The 27,085-nt window shown below is 43.5% G+C and overlaps 1 protein-coding gene across 9 annotated transcripts in view; it reads left to right on the top strand.

Annotated features, from left to right (window-relative positions):
- Window positions 1-27,085, top strand: part of iqsec1a (IQ motif and Sec7 domain ArfGEF 1a) — a 180,127-nt gene that overhangs the window by 148,213 nt on the left and 4,829 nt on the right. For 7 of the 9 annotated variants that reach the window (XM_021615546.2, XM_021615553.2, XM_021615547.2 and 4 more), the window contains 11 exons: window positions 9,249-9,501; window positions 11,777-13,062; window positions 13,644-13,805; window positions 14,866-14,988; window positions 15,687-15,853; window positions 16,583-16,722; window positions 22,707-22,736; window positions 23,935-24,060; window positions 24,287-24,386; window positions 24,624-24,785; window positions 25,302-25,478. In XM_021615546.2, the coding sequence (XP_021471221.2) occupies window positions 9,249-9,501; window positions 11,777-13,062; window positions 13,644-13,805; window positions 14,866-14,988; window positions 15,687-15,853; window positions 16,583-16,722; window positions 22,707-22,736; window positions 23,935-24,060; window positions 24,287-24,386; window positions 24,624-24,785; window positions 25,302-25,478 (2,726 nt within the window). Of the gene's footprint in view, window positions 1-6,884; window positions 8,308-9,248; window positions 9,502-11,776; window positions 13,063-13,643; window positions 13,806-14,865; window positions 14,989-15,686; window positions 15,854-16,582; window positions 16,723-22,706; window positions 22,737-23,934; window positions 24,061-24,286; window positions 24,387-24,623; window positions 24,786-25,301; window positions 25,479-27,085 lie in introns of those variants that run through there. The other 2 variants (XM_021615548.2, XM_036987916.1) reach the window with 2 other exon arrangements.

Below are 27,085 nucleotides of genomic sequence, written 5' to 3' on the forward strand. Positions count from 1 at the left end.
TGACTTTTGCGGAGCTTGATATAGGTCAAAGTGGCAGTGGGAGGCTTAGACATACAGTAAGCTCCACAGTGATGATTCCAGGCTAAAACAATTTACAGTAGAAGCATGATTCATTGCTAGACAATGGCAAAATAGGCGTTGCAACAGAATTGCGGTGTGGGTATCAATGTTTCTGCAGGCCAGATGAGACCGTTTGACCCAGAGACTACGTGGGACTGGTGTTCTGTCTAGACAGTCGTTCCTTGCTCCTGAGACTGTGTGCCAACTTTCCTGCTAGCACAACCACTGAGACTGAATTAGTTAACAGTAGTTTAAAATTGAGAAGTCAAAATTACAGGAGTTTGTAATCACGACTGTGATGACGTCGACTACATAACGTCTACAGGAAACTCCTAATGATCCGGCACAGCTAGCCAGTTTCCAACTGTACTACACTGTAAATTCCAATCTGCTTCTGTATACTAGCTCTCCTTTGTGAGTTATTTAATAAAGATCCACTAACATGATTCTTGGACCTGAAAGGAGTGTTGTTCAGACAGCATTGTTTTGTTTTCTTCTTCCTAACACTGCGCTTGCACTACATTAGATGGTTGTTGTGTTGTCTGCTTGAACTTTGACCTCCGAAACATTTCTACACATCTGCGTCTTTGTCGACCACTGTTTGCATATTTATGAGCTCTCTGAGTTACTGGCAGGCGGTAGAGAGAGAAAACATCTGTTTTTTTTGTGTTTGGAGAACATGTGCTGGTGGCCTACTGGAGAGGATTCACTCCTTGTGGTGTTAGGGTGATGGGTGTGGGTTAGGGACTGTAATGCCACATTAAGTTAATAATTGATTCAACTGACTTATGGTGAGATTTGTTTTCCCTCATTGTTTCTTTTAGAGGACCAAAGGCTAAATGAGAAAGGGAGTGACATTCTGCCATACAGCAAGCTAAACATATTTCACAGTTGATGAGAAAACGCAGACTGTCACACATGAATGAAGGAAAAAGGTGTGTGTGGACGTGTTTAACTATACAAGAATAGTAAACTAACAAACATTTGACCAACTGGGGACACTTTGTTAGTCCCCAGTGGGGTCTCCCCACAGGGCTATTTCTAGGGGGTTTATAAGGTTAGAATTTGGATTAGGGGTTAAAGTTTAAGGTTAGATGTTGTGCTTAAAGTTAGGTTCAGGGCTGGGTTTAGGGTTAGGGAAAATAGGGTTTTGAATGGGAATCAATTGTGTTGAAAGGGTGAGTGCTACACTGGAACTCCTCTTGCGGCAAAACCCCAGAACCTCCGCGGATGGGACTCCTCTTTTCCAGGATGGCGGTGATTCTTCTCCCTCTGGACTGTGTGACGGAATACGCTGAGGCCTATGTATGTTTACCAGGAGGGGAGGGAGAGAGGGAAGACCCACCTCTGGGCCCCCAACTGAAAATCCCTACCAGCTGAGTTGACACACTCCTCCAGTCCTTCCAGACCAGGCAGCGAGCGAGGAGGCTTTATGTCTGGCAGGAGGATCTTAGACCACCATTGCTGCTTCTAGTTTGCTAATATCCTAAAAGACAAGTCAAACTTTATTTAAAGTGGTGGGGAAAGCAATTTGAATCTCTTTTTTTGGGGGGGGTGGTGTTTCTTATATTACTTTATTCATTACCTTGCCACTGGTTTACCTTTCTTTTTGGTGATTTGTTAATCCCCATTGTATCTGATTGGCTGAGAAGGACAGTGGGATTTGTAGTCATAACTCAAATAACCAAGTGGAGTCTGTAGATGTGTTGTTCCTTAAAAGCTCTCCTGGGGCGACGTCATCTGAAGCCCTGCTTTCTCCTCTCCTCCTCTCACTCCCTTCTTTTCACCCTTCACTGCAAAATGAAACATCTGCTCACTAACACACTGCTGTTTCTTCCTTCCGTTTTTCTTCCCCCTTCCGGTTCTTTTCCCGCCGTCATGAACAACTGACCTGACAGAGGAGAAGTGAGGCTGGCCTTGAAGAGAACAGCAGGACATCCCTTGGAGTCTCTTTCTCTCGCCTTCTTTCTCTTCTTACTGACATTACACCATTTTGGTGGCTGAAGTGGGAGACATGAAAGCAGAGGGAGAATGGGTGATGGATGGAGCTGGAGAAGTGGAGAAGGAGAGGGTGAGGTAAAGAATGCTGGTGAGTGACTTCAGTATTCCATGGGAAGGGCCAGCTCAGTAGAGGAGAGGGAATCGTGCACTGTAAAGCAACCACGTCCACTTAGCTACTATCTTACATGGCCTGACACAATGAAGAACAAACCCACGAAAGCTCTTACACTAGCTTAAAGAAAACAGGTTCTAAATCTCTGTAGGAAAGATGATTTCACACAGGATCAGGAAAAATAAGACTTTGTTTATGTGAAAAACACAGCCAACATCATACAGCAAGAGGTTCACTACAACACGGTTCAGGGACTTTATGATCAAATGTATTTATGAAGCCCTTTCTACATCAGCAGCTGTCACAAAGTGCTTATACAGAAACCCACCCTAAAACCCCAAGCAGCAAGCAATTCAGATGTAAAAGCTATGTCTATTCGGTTCGGTGTAGTCGGTTATGCCAAATAAACCATCACTTCAAATATTCCCCTGAAATGAATATAAAGCATTGTTATCGCTGGTCTCTGGTGGTACTGTGGCAGCGTGCTAGGTGCGCTTGCCTCTCACTCCAGGGAAGGATGCATCGTCACGCAGTTTGCCATGACAGATGGTCGGGGACACTCGTCCCCGCGGCGATTATGCAAGAAGTGTGATTTCACTCTGTCACACTGGGTTTGTGTTGGTGCTGCACGCAGTAAATGGGCCTCTGTGTGTGTTGGTGCTGTAGCTAGCTGTCCGCAGATCTAAATGTTCCAGATACCATACACTATGTGTACATCTAATGTTCCAAGGGAGGCGGTTAGCATTCGCTTACTGTCAAGGTATGCCTTTGTGTAAACCCTCTGTGTCTCAACCCGAAAGAACAGGGAGTTGGCGAGAAAGGGGGTCTTAATGTCATCCACTTAAACTGTCACAGGAATGTGCTCTGATATAGTCTGTTGAAAAATTGGTGGGAAAGAAGTGGATGGAGTATAACTACGATTTATGTCTTACTGTATTTGTCTTGCTGTGACAATGAGTTAATTATACATTCAATTCAGTCAACTCCCAACATTTAGTTCAACTTGATAAAAGGTATAGCCTATTTATCCCCTAAGGGATATCCCCTAAGGGACAATTATTTTTGCTGGGCTTAAATTGTATATGCAGACAACGTATAACAACATGATACATACTATGGCTGACCGCATTTAGTCACCGGGTCAATTGTATGGTCGATAGGCTGTTGAACAACTGAGACTCGTTTTTTTCATGGTGCACAACACGCCTGTCTTATTCGCGCCTGTCTCAGTGGACTAATCCATTGCGGAGGCCACAGACAACTGAAATTATATATGGTTATATTATGTCGAAATAATTGTGTAACACTAATGAATCGAATATTTTGTAACAAATGCACTTTCTCCCGTGTTAAATGCGGTTCTGAAACATAATATTCAGTGGGCTGTAGAATTGGTGCCTTTCCCTATGTTTGCTATGTGCATAATAGCAAAGTTAACCAGCATATTAATGTGCATAATAGCAAAGTTAACCAGCATATTAGGATTGAATCAATGCGTGGGAGGCAGCAGCAGCAGAAATTAGGAAACAGCCCTTAGCCTAATTGTCTAAGAACATTGAAGAGAAACTTAATTATGTCTATTATCAATAGCGTAACTGTTAAATGTGCCTGACTTTTTATAAATCATCCATATATATTTACAGAAATAAGACAGATCTTTTTTCTGTTGCCTGTTTGAGTGTTTGTTTAATTGCCTACTAATTCCGTGAGCACCAAGCCTCGTGCAATGGCAAAATGTTTTTTTTGTCTTTACTATGCTGTAATAAAGGCTTTACAAAATGTTTTCGTTACAACGGACTGGTATTACTTATAATTTATTTAGTGTTTACACTGTTCCAAACAGGCAGAAAAATAATATTGTAATCTAACAGAACTTGTTTGTCACACATAATATGCACGCAGCTCTCGCTCCTATACCCTCCTTTTTCTTGATCTCCTTGTTTTTGTTATTACAATTATTATTATGGTCATCATTATAATAATAAGTCATGTCATTATCATTAGTAGGCTTTGTATAGCAGCCTTGTATAACCAACATCGAGCTGTAGGCCTAAGAGCGCATCCTGTTTAGTCTTTATACTGTAAAGACCTACTAACCTATATTTCAATATATATACTGTATATACTGTATCAATCATTCATTCGTTCATGCCATCACACAGCATACGAGACCTTAATGCTTTGAAATGCAATCAAGCATTTGTTTTGCAACTGTTTTTAGTCTGCTGTAATAAAGGCTTTATATATTTATTTTTTTCAGTTAGAACAGACTCTCTGGTCCACTTATTTAGTGTTTACACTGTTCCAAATGGTCAGAAAAAAATTATATTGTAATCTAACCGCAACTATTTGGCACACAATACTCACGCAACGCTTGCTCCCATACCCTCCTTTTTCTGGATCTCCAGTAGCTTCCACAACTAAGTCAAATGTCTTCCACAGTTCTGACTTCCCCTTTCCCTCCTGAACAACCAGTAAACATACGCCTGTTTCGAGTTTATTTTTCACTTCCTCTGCATCCATTTTGCTGTCACTTGTTAATGTGTTTGGAGTTTGTTATAACCAATTTATCGATGTGATTATGATCAGCTATAGGTCAGGCCCTACTGATCACATGCATGCATGCGATGCTTAGATGTTTCACGTAAAGAGAGCAAGGGTTGAGGCAACAAGGAATGTTTTTCCTAAACAAATTATTGATTTCGGTAACAGAACTTTTCAGTCAGAAACAAGTAAGTAAGAAATGGCTAAATTGATGTTGCAGCTTCAGCACGGACAGCGCAATAAACACTTGCTGTGCTGTGGTGCCTTTTCGCTGCAGTAGGGAAGAGAGCGAGTCAATGCTCTCACACAGGCACTCGCTGTCATTTTTTTAACACAGTGTGACCATCTGGCTCTTTTTTGAGTCATTTGTGTGTCTTAATTATTTAATCGAACAGTGTGCTTAAAGTATCAGACAAGCTCAGTACATACAGTGCCTTGCGAAAGTATTCGGACCCCTTGAACTTTGCGACATTTCAGGCTTCAAACATAAAGATATAAAACTGTATTTTTTTGTGAAGAATCAACAACAAGTGGGACACAATCATGAAGTGGAACGACATTTATTGGATATTTCAAACTTTTTTAACAAATCAAAAACTGAAAAATTGGGCGTGCAAAATTATTCAGCCCCTTTACTTTCAGTGCAGCAAACTCTCTCCAGAAGTTCAGTGAGGATCTCTGAATGATCCAATGTTGACCTAAATGACTAATGATGATAAATACAATCCACCTGTGTGTAATCAAGTCTCCGTATAAATGCACCTGCACTGTGATAGTCTCAGAGGTCCGTCAAAAGCGCAGAGAGCATCATGAAGAACAAGGAACACACCAGGCAGGTCCGAGATACTGTTGTGAAGAAGTTTAAAGCCGGATTTGGATACAAAAAGATTTCCCAAGCTTTAAACATCCCAATGAGCACTGTGCAAGCGATAATATTGAAATGGAAGGAGTATCAGACCAGTGCAAATCTACCAAGACCTGGCCGTCCCTCTAAACTTTCAGCTCATACAAGGAGAAGACTGATCAGAGATGCAGCCAAGAGGCCCATGATCACTCTGGATGAACTGCAGAGATCTACAGCTGAGGTGGGAGACTCTGTCCATAGGACAACAATCAGTCGTATATTGCACAAATCTGGCCTTTATGGAAGAGTGGCAAGAAGAAAGCCATTTCTTAAAGATATCCATAAAAAGTGTCGTTTAAAGTTTGCCACAAGCCACCTGGGAGACACACCAAACATGTGGAAGAAGGTGCTCTGGTCAGATGAAACCAAAATTGAACTTTTTGGCAACAATGCAAAACGTTACGTTTGGCGTAAAAGCAACACAGCTGAACACACCATCCCCACTGTCAAACATGGTGGTGGCAGCATCATGGTTTGTGCCTGCTTTTCTTCAGCAGGGACAGGGAAGATGGTTAAAATTGATGGGAAGATGGATGGAGCCAAATACAGGACCATTCTGGAAGAAAACCTGATGGAGTCTGCAAAAGACCTGAGACTGGGACGGAGATTTGTCTTCCAACAAGACAATGATCCAAAACATAAAGCAAAATCTACAATGGAATGGTTCAAAAATAAACATATCCAGGTGTTAGAATGGCCAAGTCAAAGTCCAGACCTGAATCCAATCGAGAATCTGTGGAAAGAACTGAAAACTGCTGTTCACAAATGCTCTCCATCCAACCTCACTGAGTTCGAGCTGTTTTGCAAGGAGGAATGGGAAAACATTTCAGTCTCTCGATGTGCAAAACTGATAGAGACATACCCCAAGCGACTTACAGCTGTAGTCGCAGCAAAAGGTGGCGCTACAAAGTATTAACTTAAGGGGGCTGAATAATTTTGCACGCCCAATTTTTCCGTTTTTGATGTGTTAAAAAAGTTTGAAATATCCAATAAATGTCATTCCACTTCATGATTGTGTCCCACTTGTTGTTGATTCTTCACAAAAAAATACAGTTTTATATCTTTATGTTTGAAGCCTGAAATGTGGCAAAAGTTCGCAAAGTTCAAGGGGGCCGAATACTTTTGCAAGGCACTGTATGTAGTTGATTTGATTCAAACAGGGTGCGTCTGTCTATGTATGGAAAAATAAGTTTAAACATTTCAACCAATCGATTGGTCAAAAGAACAGGACGACTCTTGGTCGCGCTATATTTTTTTGGGGGGGGGGCAGCCCTAATATATACATAACCGTCACTTTAAATTTCACTGCAGGACCCTAGTTTTTGCAGTAGTTTATCATTCTGTGTCTGTATTCAGCTAATTCCTCCACGTCCCAGGTGGCAGCCTGGCTGTCTGCTATAGAGCCACGTCCACCAACATGTTTACAGAAATCATACTTCGCTGTTTGGTTGAAAGGCAGTTGAATGTCTAAAACGAATACAAAGGCCTCACAAAGCACAATGTGTCCCTTTCAGAGGAGTTTTAAACTGATTGAGCTGCATTGAAGCTGGAGTGGCTTTGGCCGTTTCCTCGATGCCTTTCATGTGTTAACCCCTGTGACTCCTTATCTGTGGTATTCATACGTTAGTAGTGCTAGTGCCCATCTATAACTCAGAAGGCCCCTACATTTTAATCGGGCAGTTGGAGGGCCTATTTAACCTTTACTGTGGGTGTAAACATGGCGTCAGTATATATTTGGGATGCAGAAGGGTGTGTTGTGAATATTCAATACAGTTACTGTGGTTAGACTTTAGAAGTGACAACGTCCCACTATAAGGCTGGAAATACACCGTGGTCATGGTCAGGGGATTGACACTGTGGTCAGCTGTGACTCTGACATCTGTTTGTAGGTCACATGTTATAGGGAATCAACCTTGTTTGGTACTTTTGAGTGTGGTGTAAGATGAGTCAAATAGTTTGAATATCAATTTCTATTAACAATTGTACAGTATCACTATTTCTCATTTAGCATATAATGGAAATTGGAAAAGGCATTGCTAAACTATGACATCATTGCTAAAAGCCACACTGGCTGTAGTTTGTATTGCAACTTGAAGATGAATTTCCTTATTTGCAGTGCATATACAGAAACAAATCCTCCTGGCTCTAACTCGGTAGTTGGCAGTCTCCTGTATGAGGAGGGCAGTGGTTGTATGTACCTAAGAAAAAAGGGGTGTGTCAGGTGTACACTAACAGGTGAAGTCACTATTCACACCACAACACGTCCCGTGTTAAAGTGAAAGCTCCCATGACAAGAGTTAAGACAGGGAGTTATATGGTGAAGCCTCCCATACCCCCTTCCACGTTGACTCATTGAATCGATTTAAGTCGGTTCCAAATTATTGTTAACATTTGATATATTTACCTTGTCACCGTGCGCTCCAACTGGACTTTGGAATATATATTGGACTCACTTTAGTAGAAGTGAGGCTCCTATATGCCAAACATGATGTAACTGTCATTGGTCACTGGTTGAACTTTGAACTGCCTGGTGCAGACTGAGTTTCCTGGAGGAGCTGCTGTGAGTGTGTACTCAAATCTTCAACATGGTGGACAAGGCATGGAGGAAGAGTTGGCAGTTCATCGAGAACAGGATGTCTCTGCGTGTGAAGAAGCAGTCTTCTCCTACTGTTGAACGTAAGAGTGAGTGAGTACCCTCTCCTGTTTGACTATATGCTGGGTTGAAGGGTTGGGTTGCTCTGGTTAGTTTTGTTGATGCTCTACTTGGTTGATACTGCTGTGTGATTACGTCCTTATCAATATCCTGACTGCGTTGAATTTATTCATAGAGATTGGGTTGGTGACGTGTTAGAAAATGAATAGGGCTGTTAGTCATATTTCAAATAGTAATCAAGGCAAGACCCACTTGCATGCACTTTCAATCAGCGCAGTGTTGAGACGCTGATGTAGGCTGTGTCTAGGAATGATAGTATCAGCACTTCTGAGAAATGACTGCAGTATTTACCCGTGTGAGTCGTGTTATTGCTGAATGCTGCTCTACCACCAACTATTGGCTCGTTAATAAAGTTTCTAAACACACAGGAACACGGACTTCAACCCTCACTGTTTCCTTTGGCTGTTTTCATTTAGACATCCACAGCTTAGTTGGAATTCATGCCGTGGGTACTTGAGTCGTAGACATTTCCTGAACTTTTTCTGCAGCACAGTGTTTGAAGTAACATACACACTATGGAAGAATGACAGTGCCAAAAGACTACCGAATGGTCAATGTTAGTGGTGATTACTGTACTTAATAGGTTCTAGTGTAGTAATGGATGAGGTGCCTACTCAATGAGTGTCGGTATGGGATGACTATTGAGAGAGCAGTGGATGAGCACAGGCTATGAAAGCTTTGGGGGACTTTTTTCTCTCTCTGTATCATTGCAGTGTGGAGGGGGTTGAAATACTAACTGTATTTCTTGCTGTCTCATTGCCGTAGACTAACTGTGTATCGCTTTCTCTGTGTCATTGCAGTAGACTGACTGTGTATCTCTTTCTCTGTGTCATTGCAGTAGACTGACTGTGTATCTCTTTCTCTGTGTCATTGCAGTAGACTGACTGTGTATCTCTTTCTCTGTGCCATTGCAGTGTGGAGGGGGATGCGCGGCCCAGTGAGAGTGACGGTGGAGCAAGCTACAGGGGCCCAGTGATAAGCCCAGACCGCTTCGAGGGCCCCCTCTACGGCCACGGGGTACAGCCGGGCCCCCAGCGCCCCCCCCGCAGGCCCAAGCTCCAGCACTCGCAGTCCATTCTTCGCAAGCAGGCCGAGGAGGAGGCCATCAAGCGCTCCCGCTCGCTCTCCGAGGGCTATGAGCTCTCCGCTGACCTCCAGGACAAACAGGTATCGTACCACTGTTTCAGACCCACCCTATATATGTCCTATATACAGTGCCTTGCGAAAGTATTCGGCCCCCTGGAACTTTGCGACCTTTTGCCACATTTCAGGCTTCAAGCATAAAGATATAAAACTGTATTTGTTTGTGAAGAATCAACAACAAGTGGGACACAATCATGAAGTGGAACAACATTTATTGGATATTTCAAACTTTTTTAACAAATCAAAAACTGAAAAATTGGGCGTGCAAAATTATTCAGCCCCTTTACTTTCAGTGCAGCAAACTCTCTCCAGAAGTTCAGTGAGGATCTCTGAATGATCCAATGTTGACCTAAATGACTAATGATGATAAATACAATCCACCTGTGTGTAATCAAGTCTCCGTATAAATGCACCTGCACTGTGATAGTCTCAGAGGTCCGTTAAAAGCGCAGAGAGCATCATGAAGAACAAGGAACACACCAGGCAGGTCCGAGATACTGTTGTGAAGAAGTTTAAAGCCGGATTTGGATACAAAAAGATTTCCCAAGCTTTAAACATCCCAAGGAGCACTGTGCAAGCGATAATATTGAAATGGAAGGAGTATCAGACCACTGCAAATCTACCAAGACCTGGCCGTCCCTCTAAACTTTCAGCTCATACAAGGAGATGACTGATCAGAGATGCAGCCAAGAGGCCCATGATCACTCTGGATGAACTGCAGAGATCTACAGCTGAGGTGGGAGACTCTGTCCATAGGACAACAATCAGTCGTATATTGCACAAATCTGGCCTTTATGGAAGAGTGGCAAGAAGAAAGCCATTTCTTAAAGATATCCATAAAAAGTGTTGTTTAAAGTTTGCCACAAGCCACCTGGGAGACACACCAAACATGTGGAAGAAGGTGCTCTGGTCAGATGAAACCAAAATTGAACTTTTTGGCAACAATGCAAAACGTTACGTTTGGCGTAAAAGCAACACAGCTGAACACACCATCCCCACTGTCAAACATGGTGGTGGCAGCATCATGGTTTGTGCCTGCTTTTCTTCAGCAGGGACAGGGAAGATGGTTAAAATTGATGGGAAGATGGATGGAGCCAAATACAGGACCATTCTGGAAGAAAACCTGATGGAGTCTGCAAAAGACCTGAGACTGGGACGGAGATTTGTCTTCCAACAAGACAATGATCCAAAACATAAAGCAAAATCTACAATGGAATGGTTCAAAAATAAACATATCCAGGTGTTAGAATAGCCAAGTCAAAGTCCAGACCTGAATCCAATCGAGAATCTGTGGAAAGAACTGAAAACTGCTGTTCACAAATGCTCTCCATCCAACCTCACTGAGCTCGAGCTGTTTTGCAAGGAGGAATGGGAAAAGATTTCAGTCTCTCGATGTGCAAAACTGATAGAGACATACCCCAAGCGACTTACAGCTGTAATCGCAGCAAAAGGTGGCGCTACAAAGTATTAACTTAAGGGGGCTGAATAATTTTGCACGCCCAATTTTTCAGTTTTTGATTTGTTAAAAAAGTTTGAAATATCCAATAATTGTTGTTAATTCTTCACAAAAAAAATAGTTTTATATCTTTATGTTTGAAGCCTGAAATGTGGCAAAAGGTCGCAAAGTTCAAGGGGGGCGAATACTTTCGCAAGGCACTGTAGACTTATGAAGCCCTTTTGCAAAAACTCCCACATTACCTGATATCTTTACTTACCCATAAAGTTTGAGTTACCAAACCAGATCACATAGATGGCGAACTCTGTCTGTTGCTACAGACTTAGGGAAAACAGCTTTTTGGTCCATACATGGAGTGCAAAGAAACTATCTTATGAGTAACCCTACAAATGGGTGTATTGGTGCCTTTCGGACAACTCAGTGTTGATTGAGGACCTCTTTGCTGAGGAATGTTTTTCATGAGTGTGTTTTAAAAAATATATTTTCTGTGTAATTTGTTGTGTAATTGTAAGATGCAGGGAGTCCATGCAATAGAGACATTGGTCTCAATAAAACTTTATTTTAAAGACAAAATAACATTTCCCTTACTGAACCTCTGTCAATGACCACACTACACACTAACATCTACAGATCCCTTGGAGAAGAAAACAAAACTATGGCATTGCTTTGCTGCAGCTTCTCTGCTCGTCCTTGAAATTTGTATTACTAAGAAATTATAGCCACCTTTCCCTGGAAAGATCAATTCAGTCCCACAAGTGTTTGAGCATTGGTCATCGTTTGTAAAATATAATCATGTTCCTATAATCAAGAAGTTGTGATAATCCGTTCTCCTCTGTCCGTCAGGTGGAGATGCTGGAGCGTAAATATGGCGGACGCTTCATAACCCGGCATGCGGCCCGCACCATCCAGACAGCCTTCCGCCAGTACCAGATGAACAAAAACTTTGAGCGTCTCAGGAGTTCTATGTCTGAGAACCGCATGTCCCGACGCATCGTTCTGTCCAACATGAGGATGCAGTTCTCCTTCGAGGGCCCTGAGAAAGTCCACAGCTCCTACTTTGAGGGGAAACAGGTGTCCCTGACAGACGACGGCACCCCCCTGGCCTTGGTACAGTCTGAGTGCGGGGACATGGAGGTCCACCACCAGGCCAACATGGCGTCTCACCCTGCTTCCCAGAACGACCTGACGGACGCCATCACGGAGTTGGAGGACGCCTTCTCCAGGCAGGTGAAGTCTCTGGCCGAGTCCATTGATGATGCCTTGAACTGCCGCAGCCTGCAGGGCGACGAGGGTCTTGACCCTGAGGCCATGGGCTGCCCGGAGGTAGAGAGGGAGGTGGCCTATCAGGTGAAGCCTCACCGCGGGGTGGCGGGGCGCATGCGAGAGGACATGATGGCGTCCTACAGCGATGTGACTCTGTTTATCGACGAGGAGGAGCTGTCTCCCTCTATGGGGCTATCGCGGGGGTCAGGTGACCAGCCCTCCAGCATTGAGTCAGACCTACGCCTGCGCTCAGCCAACTCCTCCCAGGAGTACTGGCCCCTGGACACCAAAGATGAGGGGCGTGACACAGACACCAGCTGCCGCAGCACCCCTTCCCTGGAGTGCCAGGAGCAGCGGCTCAGGGTGGACCACCTCCCCCTGCTGACCATCGAGCCGCCCAGCGACAGCTCCGCCGAACACAGTGACCGCTCTGACCGTAGCTCCGTCAAACGACCGCCCGTCTACGAGCCTCACGGGGGCAGCCACATCGTGGCGTCCTCCAAGGCTAGCCCCAAACACATCTCTCATGGCCCACCCCCGCGGGCGCCCTCCAGGGATGACGAGGCGCCCCTCCGCCACCGCCACCGGGCACTGGAAAGCCACCTGGCCATCAACGGCTCTGCCAATCGGCAGAGCAAGTCTGAGTCTGACTTCTCGGACGGGGATAACGACAGCATCAACAGCACATCGAACTCCAACGACACCATCAATTGCAGCTCTGAGTCGTCCAGGGACAGCCTGAGGGAGCAGACACTCTGCAAGCAGACATACCACAAAGAGACACGTAACAGCTGGGACTCGCCCGTCTTCAGCAACGATGTGATCCGCAAGAGGCACTACCGCATCGGCCTGAACCTCTTCAACAAGTAGGTGCTCAGCTCTGACTGAGTGCTAACGTGGTTGTCCACTGATTGGTGTAATTAAGGGTAAATGAGCAGGGGGTTCTTATAGAGAAACCGAGGTGACCTATTTACAGTTATCAGAATTGTATTTGGGCCACACAATATAAGGCAATCAGTCTAATTCAAGTAAATTAGCAGGGTTAAAGACAAGTCCTATGAAATGGAAAAAATGAATACAATTTGTATAAGGTATATATTTGTGCATTCGTGTAAACTCTTTGTAGACTCATAGGTCTACTTTTATAGGACTGATATTCTGTAGATGAGAAATTCAGCCAGACAGAGTCACTCCATTTTCTGTGCCCTTATTAAATATTAACCACCCTGTTCCTATTGTGGCCACTTCCTATCAGTCACAGAATCAAACACCACACTTGGCTCTGTAAAATGACTGGATAGGTCACATAAGGACATACCTGCTTCAAAAAGGCCTTATTTTGATGTCATGCTAGACGTTTTCCAGCAGGGTCACCTTTGGTGTCAGTCTCATTGTGTCTTGTCTGCTTCAATATAAACACGAACCCTTCTTTCTTGTGTGTCTGCAGGAAGCCAGAGAAAGGCGTACAGTACTTGACTGAGAGAGGGTTCGTCCCGGACACACCTGTGGGTGTGGCTCACTTCCTGCTTCAGAGGAAGGGCCTGAGCAGGCAGATGATTGGAGAGTTCCTGGGCAACCGTCAGAAACAGTTCAACAGAGACGTCCTGGAGTGAGTACTAATTCTTAAAGGCCAGGTCATGTGACACTTGTTATTGTCTATCAAACAAACATTGATTGGTGGATCACAGTGCCTTGCACAGGTAGCATTATACTGTAGGCCAGGCCAGAACAATGGATGGGTTTATGTACAGCACTTTGAGATATCAGCTGATGTACGAAGGGCTATATAAATAAATTTGATTTGATTTGATGTACTGTTCCAAGTTCAGCAAGCCATCTTTGCATTCACCGCTCTTAGTTTATATCCTAACTGGGAGGTAATTGTCTTGGAACAGTTGGTGCCAACATTGTGCCCATTAAAATTCTACATCTCAAAGTAAGATGGCCGAACTTTGTATATCTGTGGCCTCGGGCCAGCCTAGTAGAACGTCCACACTCTGCTTCTCTCAGCAATCTGCTGCCCCTCACACTTGACCTCTCTCAAATGTGCTTCATGTATTTTCAAAGGACTCTAAGGTGGTTCCCCTATCAGATTTTGACAAGTCTTGAACTGCTGGGTGCAGAATGACCCCCTGATCTGCGCGTTTTAGTTGCGTTAGTGAATGAGATGGACTTTTGTAATAACCACCTTTCCACGTGTAGATTTGAACTAGAGATGGGCACCAATATGGAAAGTACATATCGATATCAGTTGCATTTTTACATTTGATATTGATATCATATCAGAATTTGCTGAACTTGCTGTTAAAGCTGGAATCCTTAGTTTCCACATAAATTTTTGGTCTTAATTAATGATATACCCATTGATGCTTGACACGTATGTTTACACTGTTTGTAAACAAAGTAAATGTAAACAAACACTTGTATAGCCTCTCAACATGGTTTAATTTGTATATCATGGATGGTCAATCCTGGCATACATGGCGCTCGCTTTGAATGTGAGAGTGGTTACATTTCTCCAGGCCCATCCCTCAGTTTTTGACCATAACATAGGTGGGGGTGACTGCTTTCTTATTGTTTCAATTAAGGATTCCAACTTGAAAACTATACAAATCAATGACATATTTGTTGGTTAGGGAATTCATTGGTTGGTTGCTTGTGGGTTCCAGCTGTGTGGTGGATGAGATGGATTTCTCGTCAATGGAGCTGGACGAGGCACTGAGAAAGTTCCAGAACCACATTCGGGTCCAGGGAGAGGCCCAGAAGGTGGAGCGCCTCATCGAAGCCTACAGGTGAGCCAACCGATAGACAGGTCCGAGAAGCATATGCTAGGTAGACAGCCACGTTAGGATGGGGGGGGGGGGCGTATAAGCACACCTGTAGACTGAGGATGAGGGGCTATTCACGTAGGCAGGTTTGGCCAAGAGGGTACTACAGGTCAGTGATAGCATTTTAAAATGATAACAGCGTAATCAACATCAACCAAAATACTATAATCGCTAGAGTACTACTGCACATTTAGTTTCGGATAAAGTTTTCTCTCTTACGAGTGAACTAATAGTTCTTCACTCTTTTGCGTTACATTTTCAAATGTAATGCAAATGTTGACCAATGTCTTGGAAATGCAAGTCACTGCTGACTTTGCTCACAACACCGTGTTGGCTAAATGACTTATTAATGCGTAGAGGGACTTGGTGCTTCAGTTGCTTTTGCTTGAGTAAATAGGACAGTTCCTCACGCAATGCTGCGATAATGATGACACGCTACACACACAATGTTGACAGTTATGGACCATCATGTGATGCATTGTATGCTGGCTTTACAAATTTTCACCAGCAAGTCAATAAGACAAATGTTTACATTGTGTGGACAAAAATCCGGTTTTATATTCAAATGCATTCTATGATGGCTCTCAATGTCAAAAAGCCTCTGACTCTTTTCACCTCTGACATGTGATGTCGTCTCCCTTTCCTGTTGTTTTGTATTCCAGCCAACGCTACTGTATCTGTAACCCTACGGTAGTGCGACAGTTCCGGAACCCTGACACGATCTTCATCCTGGCCTTCGCCATCATCCTCCTCAACACAGACATGTACAGCCCCAACGTCAAGCCGGAGAGGAAGATGAAGCTGGAGGACTTCGTCAAGAACCTCCGAGGTGAGAGAGGGGGGGGGAAACAAAGCTGAGACATTGTCCTCTACATATTTTAGAGAAAATAAAGAACTATAAAATCAACTCAAAAACTTAATCAAGTGAGTGTAGGACATTCACAATGTGATTTATTCACCGCTTTAACAAGGCACACCTGTAACAAAGCTTTCTATCTGGATTGAAAGAAGAAAACACACATCCACTACAGCGCAACAGCACAGAAGTAGGGCAAAGAATAAGCCACCGCAAATGGAACAGGTTAATTTGTGCTACGGGATTAGCGTTTCAATCACGAAAGCAACATTTTCATCACACACAGATGAAAACAATACATTTTGTCACGGGGAGGGTGACGATGTAGCGATGACCTTGACAGAAATGTGTTAACACTAATTAATTGCACCTTCACACAATCACAAGAGCAATTCTTATTTTCGGGTGAGCAGCGTGATAGAAGCACAGTCGACTACTTGTCGTTTTTTGCTTGGCATTTGAGATTTTATTTGAGAAGTAAACCGTGACGGGCTGACACTCATCATCCATCGTGATGAGTGTCAGTAATGGTAAAACAAGGAGAAGTAATTGGATAAGAGGGATTCGTATTCTCACGCTAAATGGAAAAAGGCAGTGTGTGCGCGCACGTACATGCATGCTGCGTCCGTGCGCCTCTGTCTGTGGGTGTGTGTGTGTGTGTGTGTGTGTGTTTGTGTGTAACCATTGTCTCCTCCTCCACAGGGGTGGATGATGGGGAGGACATCCCCAGGGAGACTCTGGTAGGAATTTATGAAAGGATCAGGAAGAGGGAGCTGAAGACAAACGAGGACCACGTGTCTCAGGTTCAGAAGGTGGAGAAACTCATAGTGGGGAAGAAACCGGTGAGGAACACACAACTTACCTAGAACTCTGCTGCAGCACTTTTTGCATAGTGCTTGATACAAGGCCTGAAACTCCCCTGGGTTTACTCTGGCATGACTCATCTTAATTAAATGTGTCACTCCATAGCCCCTTGATTAACTATGGCGTTCGGTTTGTCAAATACAGCCCAAAGACACACATTTATCCATGGAGAGAGAGTGTTGGGCCTTTTATATTGGTCACATACACATGGTTAGCAGATGTTATTGCGAGTGTAGCGAAATGCTTGTGCTTCTAGTTCTGACAGTACAGCAATATCTAACAAGTAATCTAACAATTCCACAACAACTATCTAATATATATAAGTAAATGAATGGAATAAGAATGTATACATATAAATATATGGATGAGCAATGACAGAGTAAGATGCAATATGCAAGATGCCATAGATGATATAAAATACAGTATATAGATATGAGATTAGTAATGTAAGTTATGTAAACATTATTAAATTGACTAGTGATCCATTTATTAAAGTGGCCAATGATTTCAAGTCTGTATGTAGGCAGCAGCCTCTCTGTGTTAGTGATGGCTGTTTTAACAGTCTGATGTCCTTGAGATAGAAGCTGTTTTTCAGTCTCTCGGTCCCAGCTTTGATGCACCTGTACTGACCTCGCCTTCTGGATGTTAGTGGGGTGAACAGGCAGTGGCTCGGGTGGTTGTTGTCATTGATGATCTTTTTGGCCTTCCTGTGACATCGGGTGCTGTAGGTGTTCCTGGGGGGCAGGTAGTTTTCCTCCGGTGATGCGTTTGTAAAAGTTAGAGGGTTTTAGGTGACAAGCCCAATTTCTTCATCCTCCTGAGGTTGAAGAGGTACTGTTGCATCTTCTTCACCACATTGTCTGTGTGGGTGGACCATTTCAGTTTGTCCGTGATGTGTACGCCGAGGAACTTAACTATCCACCTTCTCCACTGCTGTCCTGTCGATGTGGATAGGGGGGTGGCTCTTTCTGCTGTTTCCTGAAGTCCATGATCGTTGTTTTCCTGACACCACATTCCGAGTGCCCTCACCTCCTCCCTGTAGGCTGTCTCGTCATTGTTGGTAATCAAGCCTACTACTGTTGTGTCGTCTGCAAACTTGATGATTGAGTTGGAGGCGTGCATGGCCACGCAGTCACGGGTGAACAAGGAGTAAAGGAGGGGGCTGAGCACACACCCTTGTGGGGCCCCAGTGTTGATGATCAGCGAAGTGGAGATGTTGTTTCCTACCTTCACCACCTGGGGACGGCCCATCAGGAAGTCCAGGACCCAATTGCACAGGGCGGGGTTGAGACCCAGGCCCTCAAACTTAATGATGAGCTTGGAGGGTACTGTGTTGAAGGCTGAGCTGTAGTCAATGAACAGCATTCTTACATAGGTATTCCTCTTGTCCAGATGGGATAGGGCAGTGTGCAGTGTGATGGCGATTGCATTGTCTGTGGACCTATTGGGGTGATATGATCCTTGACTAGTCTCTCAAAGCACTTCATGATGACAGTGAGTGCTATAGGGCGATAGTAATTTAGTTCAGTTACATTTGCATTCTTGGGTACAGGAACAATGGTGGCCATCTCGAAGCATGTGGGGACAGCAGACTGGGATAGGGAGAGATTGAATATGTCCGTAAACACACCAGCCAGCTAGTCTGCGCATGCTCAGAGGAAGCGCCTAGGGATGCCGTCTGGGCCTGCAGCCTTGCGAGGGTTAACATGTTTAAATGTCTTACTCATGTAGGCCACGGAGAAGGAGAACCCACAGTCCTTGGTAGCGGGCTGCGTCTGTGGCACTGCATTATCCTCAAAGCGGGCAAAGAAGGTGTTTAGTTTGTATGGAATCAAGACGTCGATGTCCGTGACGTGGCTGGTTTTCCTTTTCTAGTCTGTGATTGTCTATAGACCCTGCCACATACGTCTCGTGTCTGAGCCATTGAATTGCGACTCTACTTTGTCTCTGTACTGACATTTTGCTTGTTTGATTGCCTTGCGGAGGGAATAACTACACTGTTTGGATTCGGCCATATTCCCATTCCCCTTTCCATGGTTAAATGTGGTGGTTCGCGCTTTCAGTTTGAGGAATTCTAGGTCAGGTGAACAAAAGGACTTTGAGTTCCTGCATGTTGTTACACCATGAGTCGTTAATCATGACATACATACACCCCCGCCCATCTTCTTCCCGGAGAGATGTTTATTCCTTTCCGCACGATGCACAAAGAATCCAGGTGGTTGTACCGAGAGAGTCATGTTCTCGCAAGTATCCAAGCAATCTCATATGTTGCCTCGTCGTTTTCTCTGCCATCATTTGTTGTCCTTTGAGCCGTCTTTTGAGTTGTGCTATTTTGTTATTTCTGGAGGTTGCTTTGTGGCGGATATGTTTTGTCGTCAACGTGGGCCTGGTGTGACTGGAAATGTCGCTTTAAATTTGCTAATTTCAAACAATTGACTGCCTTCTGTCAAATAAGACAAAGTGAGGCAGTCCTATTATGCAGAACAAAAAAATACTTGTCTGTCCATTTCTCTTGGAACTTTCTGTGTTCTTCTTGAATCGACCGTATCCTTCTCTTAGTCACCGGAGCCACGTTAGCTAGCTGCATTTCCCCACCTCCATCTTCCTGGTTCTCCTGGTGTTTGTTCTTTCATAGCTGTCACGTTGTTCTCCAGCTCTTACCCCTCCTTTTCCTTGTCAATAGATTGACTTTTCTTTTTTTACAATAAATTGATCCATGTCGACCAGACTGCAAAATGAAATGGAGTAGCAGGCTGATGTGTCGGTCGCTGTAGCTGAGCAGTTGCGTTCTATTTTGGTCTTTCTGTTCAACAGTTGCGCTATACTGCCATCTATCTGCTGTCCAGGGAGCAATAGGTATATTCAATGACGTGATTCAGACTTCCATTAAACACATTGAATTGAAATTGTATCATTGTTATGTATTATGAATGGAAAATAGGAAAATCACTGCAATCTGCAAATGAAGAGCTTAGCGCAATGAGTACCACTGCACTAATATAACACTTAGTATAGTGAAAAGGCATAGCCTACTAAATATCAGGAAAAACAGAGGGAGAACAACAAATCAAATTGTATTGCTTGTGTACACAGATTTGCCGATGTTATCGCCAGTGCAGCGAAATGCTTGTTTGTAGTTCCAACAGTGCAGTAATGCCTGGCAATCATGGGCAATGTCAGAAAGCGGAATATAAACATATAATTTTATACATATTTATTATCATTTATTACCTTTTATTTAACTAGGCAAGTCAGTTAAGAACAAATTCTTATTTTCAATGACGGCCTAGGAACAGTGGGTTTACTTGCCTGTTCAGGGGCAGAACGACAGAACGTACCTTGTCAGCTCGGAGATTTGAACTTGCAACCTTCTGGTTACTAGTCCAGTTTATTTTCCTTGCACCACTCAGCCAGGGCTCTCACCTCCTCCCTGTAGGCTGTCTTGTCATTTTTGGTAATCAAGCCTACTACTGTTGTCGTCAACAAACTTGATGATTGAGTTGGAGGCGTTTGTGGCCACGCAGTCATGGGTGAACAGGGAGTACAGGAGGGGCTGAGGACGTACCCCTGTGGGGTGCATACTCAGCCCCTCCCCTGTGGGGTGCGTACTCAGCCCCTCCTGAGGATCAGTATGGTGGAGGTGTTGTGGCCAACCTTCACCACTTGGGGTCGGCCTATCAGGAAGTCCAGGACCCAATTGCACAGGGAGGGGTTCAGACCCAGGGCCCTGAGCTTAGTGATGAGCTTGGAGGGCACTATGGTGTTGAAGGCTGAGCTGTAGTCTGAACAGCATTCTTACATAGTTATTTCTCTTGTCCAGGTGCGATAGGGCAGTGTGCAGTGCAATGGTGATTGCGTCATTTCAGTCATGTAAAGGTAGAAGGGGAAAAAAGCCTGAGATTCTCAGTGACCCCGGGAATTGAATGGAGTGATTAACCCCGTATACCCCAAAGAAATATGATCCCTCATCATCACTAAACGGCAGTATCAAAACCCTCAGAGGGTCGACAGTACAGTGAAGTACCTGGACATTAAACAACAAATTAGACTTCCATTCTACAATAATGTACTGCATATATCACACTGGTATTGTAGAGCTGGAGATCTTGTTTTCACCTCAGTTGTTTAAACCACTTCATTCAACTCATTACTGACTCACAGACAGGATTACTGGAATACTGAGGCCCTACTTTGAGGTTTCCATTAAGGTTGCTAGCACGTAAATGGCTCATGGCTTGTACAGACGTAAACAGACAGACATGTCTTGGATCATGCTGCAACCGTACAGCTTTAGAGGGCAGAATTATCTGTATGACCCCATCAATGAGATGACGTATAAGATGTTGAAGTCGGAAGTTTACAAACACTTAGGCTGGAGTCATTAAAACTCATTTTTTAACCACTCCACAAATGTCTTGTTAAGAAACTATAGTTTTGGCAAGTCGGTTAGGACATCTACTTTGTGCATGACACAAGTCATTTTTCCAACAATTGTTTACAGACAGATTATTTCACTTATAATTCAGTGTATCACAATTCCAGTGGGTCAGAAGTTTACATACACTAAGTTGACTGTGCCTTTAAACAGCATGGAAAATTCCCTAAATAGATGTCATGGCTTTAGAAGCTTCTGATGGGCTAATTGAGATCATTTGAGTCAATTGGATGTGTACCTGTGGATGTATTTCAAAGCCTACCTTCAAACTCAGTGCCTCTTTGCTTGACATCATGGGAAAATCAAAAGAAATCAGCCAAGTCTTCAGAAAAAAAATTGTAGACCTCCACAAGTCTGGTTCATCCTTGGGAGCAATTTCCAAACGCCTGAAGGTACCACGTTTATCTGTACAAACAATAGTACGCAAGTATAAACACCATGGGACCACGCAGCCGTCATACCGCTCAGGAAGGAGACGCGTTCTGTCTCCTAGAGATGAGGTACAAAAGTATCTATATCCACAGTAAAACGAGTATATCAACATATCCTAAAATGCCGCTCAGCAAGGAAGAAGCCACTGCTCCAAAACCGCCATAAAAAAGCCGGACTACGGTTTGCAACTGCACGTGGGGACAAATATTGTACTTTTTGGAGAAATGTCCTCTGGTCTGATGAAACAAAAATAGAACTGTTTGGCCATAATGACCAATGTTATATTTGGAGGAAAAGGTGTGAGGCTTGCAAGCCGAAGAACACCATCCCAGCTATGAAGCACGGGGGTGGCAGCATCATGTGTGGGAGTGCTTTGCTGCAGGAGAGACTGGTGCACTTCACAAAATAGATGGCATCATGGAGAGGAAAATGTTGTGGATATATTGAAGCAACATCTCAAGACATCAGTTAAAGCTTGGTCACAAATGGGTCTTCCAAATGGACAATGACCCCAAGCATACTTCCAAAGTTGTGGCAAATGGCTTAAGGACAACAAAGTCAAGGTATTGGAGTGGCCATCACAAAGTCCTGACCTCAATCCTATAGAAAATGTGTGGGCAGAACTGAAAAAGCGTGTGCGAGCAAGGCGGCCTACAAACCTGACTCAGTTACACCAGCTCTGTCAGGAGGAATGGGCCAAAATTCCAACTTATTGTGGTAAGCTTGTGGAAGGCTACCCAAAACCTTTTGACCCAAGTTAAACAATTTAAATGCAATGCTACCAAATACTAATTGAGTGTATGTAAACTTCTGACCCACTGTGATGAAAGAAATAAAAGCTGAAATCAATCATTCTCTCTACTATTATTCTGACATTTCACATTCTTAAAATAAAGTGGTTATCCTAACTGACCTAAGACAGGAAATTTTTACTAGGATTAAATGTCAGGAATTGAGTTTAAAATGTATTTGGCTAAGGTGTATGTATACTTCCGACTTCAACTGTATGTAACAGGTTCTAGGCACGTGCCCTGTATGCATTTAATACAGTAATGAGGTTCTCCCTCTGATATTTTCTCTGTCTTCCCATTGCAGATTGGATCTCTCCACCATGGAATAGGATGTGTAAGTACATGTTCACAGTTTGGCATGTAATGATCATGTCATTGTTATGCGTCATTTTACTCACCCACAGTTTCTATGTAAAGCAAGGGCCATTTATATGTGTTTAGTGTTCGGCCTATATTAACATCACCCAGTCTTACAGTGTCAGGATGGCTAAAATAATCCACATCCTGTAGATACTTGTTGTTTCAGATGGCTTTAGTTGGATTAAGGGTCTTCTTGCCCCTAAAAGTCCACACCTATTACTGAGATGAACAGGATCCCCTGTGATACACCTGTAGACAGAGTCAACACGTATACATTCCTAGGTGCCAGTGAGCTGCACTGTTTACTGACTGTGCTGAGCCGAGCATGCATCACTGCCAAGAAGCAGACCACACAGAGAGGCTTCACACGCGCGCGCACACACAAACACACACATACCCGCGTACACACACACATATGCGCACACACTCCTGCCCACACAGAAGCCTCCCACAGACAGAGGGCATTTGTTAGAGTGGGTATTATTAGTCGTGAATGTTTTAGGGGTGAGACATGCTGAAAGATTGTTCTGAATCTATTTGGGAGAATAATAAACTAGGTAACCTTCTGTAACCTATGTGCTCACAGGCTTCTGTTCTACTGCCATTACACTGTTTACATAATCATAGAGTGGAGGAAAACCATCTAGATATCAGCTGGCTCCTGCTTTTCATTGGATATATCAGACAGTTTTATACCATCTTCATTTCCTGGTATTAAAGTTTTATGAGCAGAATTTGTGTGGGAATAAATGACAGATGTGTTTTGATCCAAGGGGATCCTAGTCTTAATTACTCTGTGTCCCCTTGACTTCCAAACAAAGTAGGGTGGTGAAACCACCTCTCCTAACGACAATGAATACATTAGGATGAATAATGTAACAAGGAGAAACAGCATCACACAGGGGTTTTATAGCACACTATTCAGACATCATTATAACCCATTTCCCTTGCACTCCACACACTAAATCATCCTAAAATAGAGGCTCACTGTTTGTTTTTATTTCCCTGTTGGCATATCTGAGGGGTGTGTGCGTGTGCGCACGTATGTCTGAGTGTGTGCATGTGCGTTTAACAACTGTTATACTTCAATTTGGGGTCATATTACTCTTTGACCTAAGCCCAGGGCCTGACCGCTGTGTGTTAGTGAGTAATGTCGTTGGGTTGGTTTCTAGGTGCTGTCCCTGCCCCATCGCAGGCTAGTGTGCTACTGTCGGTTGTTTGAAGTGCCAGACCCCAACAAGCTCCAGAAGTTAGGCCTGCACCAGCGGGAGATCTTCCTGTTTAATGACCTTCTGGTGGTATGTGTCCTCTCCTGCCTTTTGTCCTGCCCTGTCCTGTGTTAAATATGATCATTCAAATATGGTCTTTCAAATGTGGCCTCACAGCAACAACAATGAGCAAAGAAGTACAGTCTATGAGCTTTCAGTTCAAACCTTTTTTTGGTTTCTCCAATATCTTACTTGCCCTCACAGTATAACTTGTGTATTTGTCTGTGTGCTTGTTTGGGTGTTTATTTGAGTGCAGGTGACAAAGATTTTCCAGAAGAAGAAGAACTCTGTGACATACAGCTTCCGGCAGTCTTTCTCTCTGTATGGGATGCAGGTTCTGATGTTTGAGAACCAGTGTAAGTAGAACAGACCTCTCCCTGTCCATTCACCATCTCTGCGATGTGTTGTTAGCCCAGCATGGTTATATAGTACATCCCACTGGGTTCAATTTTCACATCTATATACATGTTACCATCCTGTGATGATGGAACGAGACACCGTTTATACTTTCAAAACATCAGACAGATTTTAAAGTTCCTTTGTGGTCGATGCCCTGAGTTTTAAAGGTCTCTCTCTCTCTGTGTTTGGTCCAGATTACGGGAATGGAATCAGGCTTACATCAGCCATACCAGGTGCCGACATCAAGGTCCTCATCAACTTTAATGCGCCCAACCCCCAGGACCGCAAGAAGTTCACTGACGACCTGCGAGAGTCTATCGCCGAGGTCCAGGAAATGGAGAAATACAGGATAGAGTGTGAGCAGACATTTTAGCTCTCTGTCCCTCCCTCTGTTTGCCCCGCCCTCATTCCCTTTTCCCCCTCCGTCTATCCGCCCCTCCCTCCCTGGCCGCTGCTAGCCATGTGACCTCAGTCAAGTAGAGGCAGATAGGGCTTGGTCCTCATTACTCACTCTCTGTTTATGAGAAGGAATGTTTATGGAGTTCACAGGATGACTACCACGAGGAGGATTGGGTTTGCGGAAGGGCATTTATCAAAGAGAAACACACAGAAGACTGTTTTTACGAATGAGTCTAATATGCGAAAGGATTTAGATGCACTTTTACAATGTTACATTTGATTATTATGTAAATGCAATAGTTACCGAATATATAGTAATAATCTATATAAAAGTAAGTGCCAGTAATGAAATTATGAGGAAATGTAGAAATATTGTATGTTTGAAGATGAATGCTGAAAAACACACACACACACACACACACACACACGCTATCTTTACCTTACTCTCTCCCCATATGTATGTTCATATAAAGCTGAGCTTGAGAAGCAGAAAGGGGTGGTGAGGCCCAGTATGTCCCAGAGCTCTGGGCTGAAGAAGGAGGCTGGCAATGGCAACATGAACCGTGCCAGTCTGGACGACACCTACACCATGGGCGAGGGCCTGAAGAGGAGCGCCCTCAGCAGCTCCCTCCGCGACCTCTCCGAAGCAGGTAAGGTCAAAGGTCATCATTGTGTTCACAAAACGGTCCTTTCCTGGGAGAGACCCTCTGTTGTTTTTACCTCCTCACTCGTCCTATGGTAATATTACTCGGAACATCCAACATTATGTTTTATAGCACCTTGAACTGATGTCAGACTTCTCTTAAGCTGTATTGAGGATTAAGTAAAGCGTTTTTCTGGTGAGATTGTCTTATCAAATAACTTAAATGCATTCTGTATCTGGGCAGTGTGAGACTTCACAAGATAATTGCGCTTATTAAGGTCCTGTTAGTTTAGTCCTAAAATTATTTTCTGGTACTGGTGCCCTACCCCAATGTGAAATATTTGATCATAACCTGGGATATGAAACAACAGAAGTAGGTTTGTGCCATTGAAAAATAGACGTTTCTAAATGAATAAGCTATTTGGCATGATGTTATCGACAGGTCTACTTTAGAGGGTTTGCCTTTCCACTGAAAAGTGATATTGAAGGAAGGATTGCTCTCGTCCCTGTATCTAAATCAAAATATACTTTATATCTCAATGAACACCTTTTGATTTTTGCACTTTTTCGTGTCACATTATCATTCTTTAATCCCAATTTTTTTTTCTCAAACATTTCATGATAAGGCTTGCTTGTTATATGTTTAATGAATCCACCGTTATTCACTACCAGTCATTCCAGTGTATTGCTGTGATCCAAACCTACTGAACTCAATGGGGATTTGTTCTCATGCAATAACTGACGCAAGACGAGATCTGATTCCAAAATTACAACGAACATCTCATTGTCATGAATATCCAGAATGTTTCGCATAGCATTTCGACTCTAAAGCAATTCACCTTGAGAACATGTCATTCATTCTGGATCGCAGTTATGTTAAGACATCATGGTAACGTAATGAAATCCATATAGGAGTTCTACAGTATCTCACATTAGGATGTATTTGCTCTGTTTCCATTGTAATGTTGGGTACTATACTGAAATACAGATACGATAAGGCTAGTCAGTGCTGAAGTCGATAGATCAACATGGGAGCGTTTCCTCCCTCCTGTCTTAGGTTTTTGTGTACGTTTAAGCCCCAACTTTCTCCACACAGGATGTGGCATGGTAGTGTGGTCATGTCCTGTGTACAATATATTTTAATTTTCTCGCCGTTCTCCATCTCATTATGTACTTCCTGATATTTCCATTCTCATTGGGTTTTCTCCTGTTTCTCCATATGTGAAGACTGGTCATGTATCCATTGGCTGAGCCCTATGACAGTGGCAAACTGCTCTATATGCTCGTACACCTCATGTGCAACAGCCATTGTATTGCTTTTGATGTTTCTTCTCCGTGACTGTCACTGCCATTGGCTCGCTACAAAGCCACCCGTTACTCTTCCTTATGACAATCTACATCTTGTGACAACATTAAATCTGTGTTGTCATATTTTATCAGGAACAAATCTATGAATAACTCGTTGTAGTTTAGAAATACTAACATTGCTTAGCTCTTTGTAGTTACACTGATGTCCTCAGCTGAATGTTGCAAAAATGATTTCCTTGTCCTTTAAGTTTGAGCAATGAGGTAAATTCAAAATGTAGTGTAAAGGTACACTGACCAAATGTCTCT

Source organism: Oncorhynchus mykiss, chromosome 9 (genome assembly GCF_013265735.2).
Source record: "Oncorhynchus mykiss isolate Arlee chromosome 9, USDA_OmykA_1.1, whole genome shotgun sequence".
Classification (NCBI taxonomy): Eukaryota; Metazoa; Chordata; class Actinopteri; order Salmoniformes; family Salmonidae; genus Oncorhynchus; species Oncorhynchus mykiss.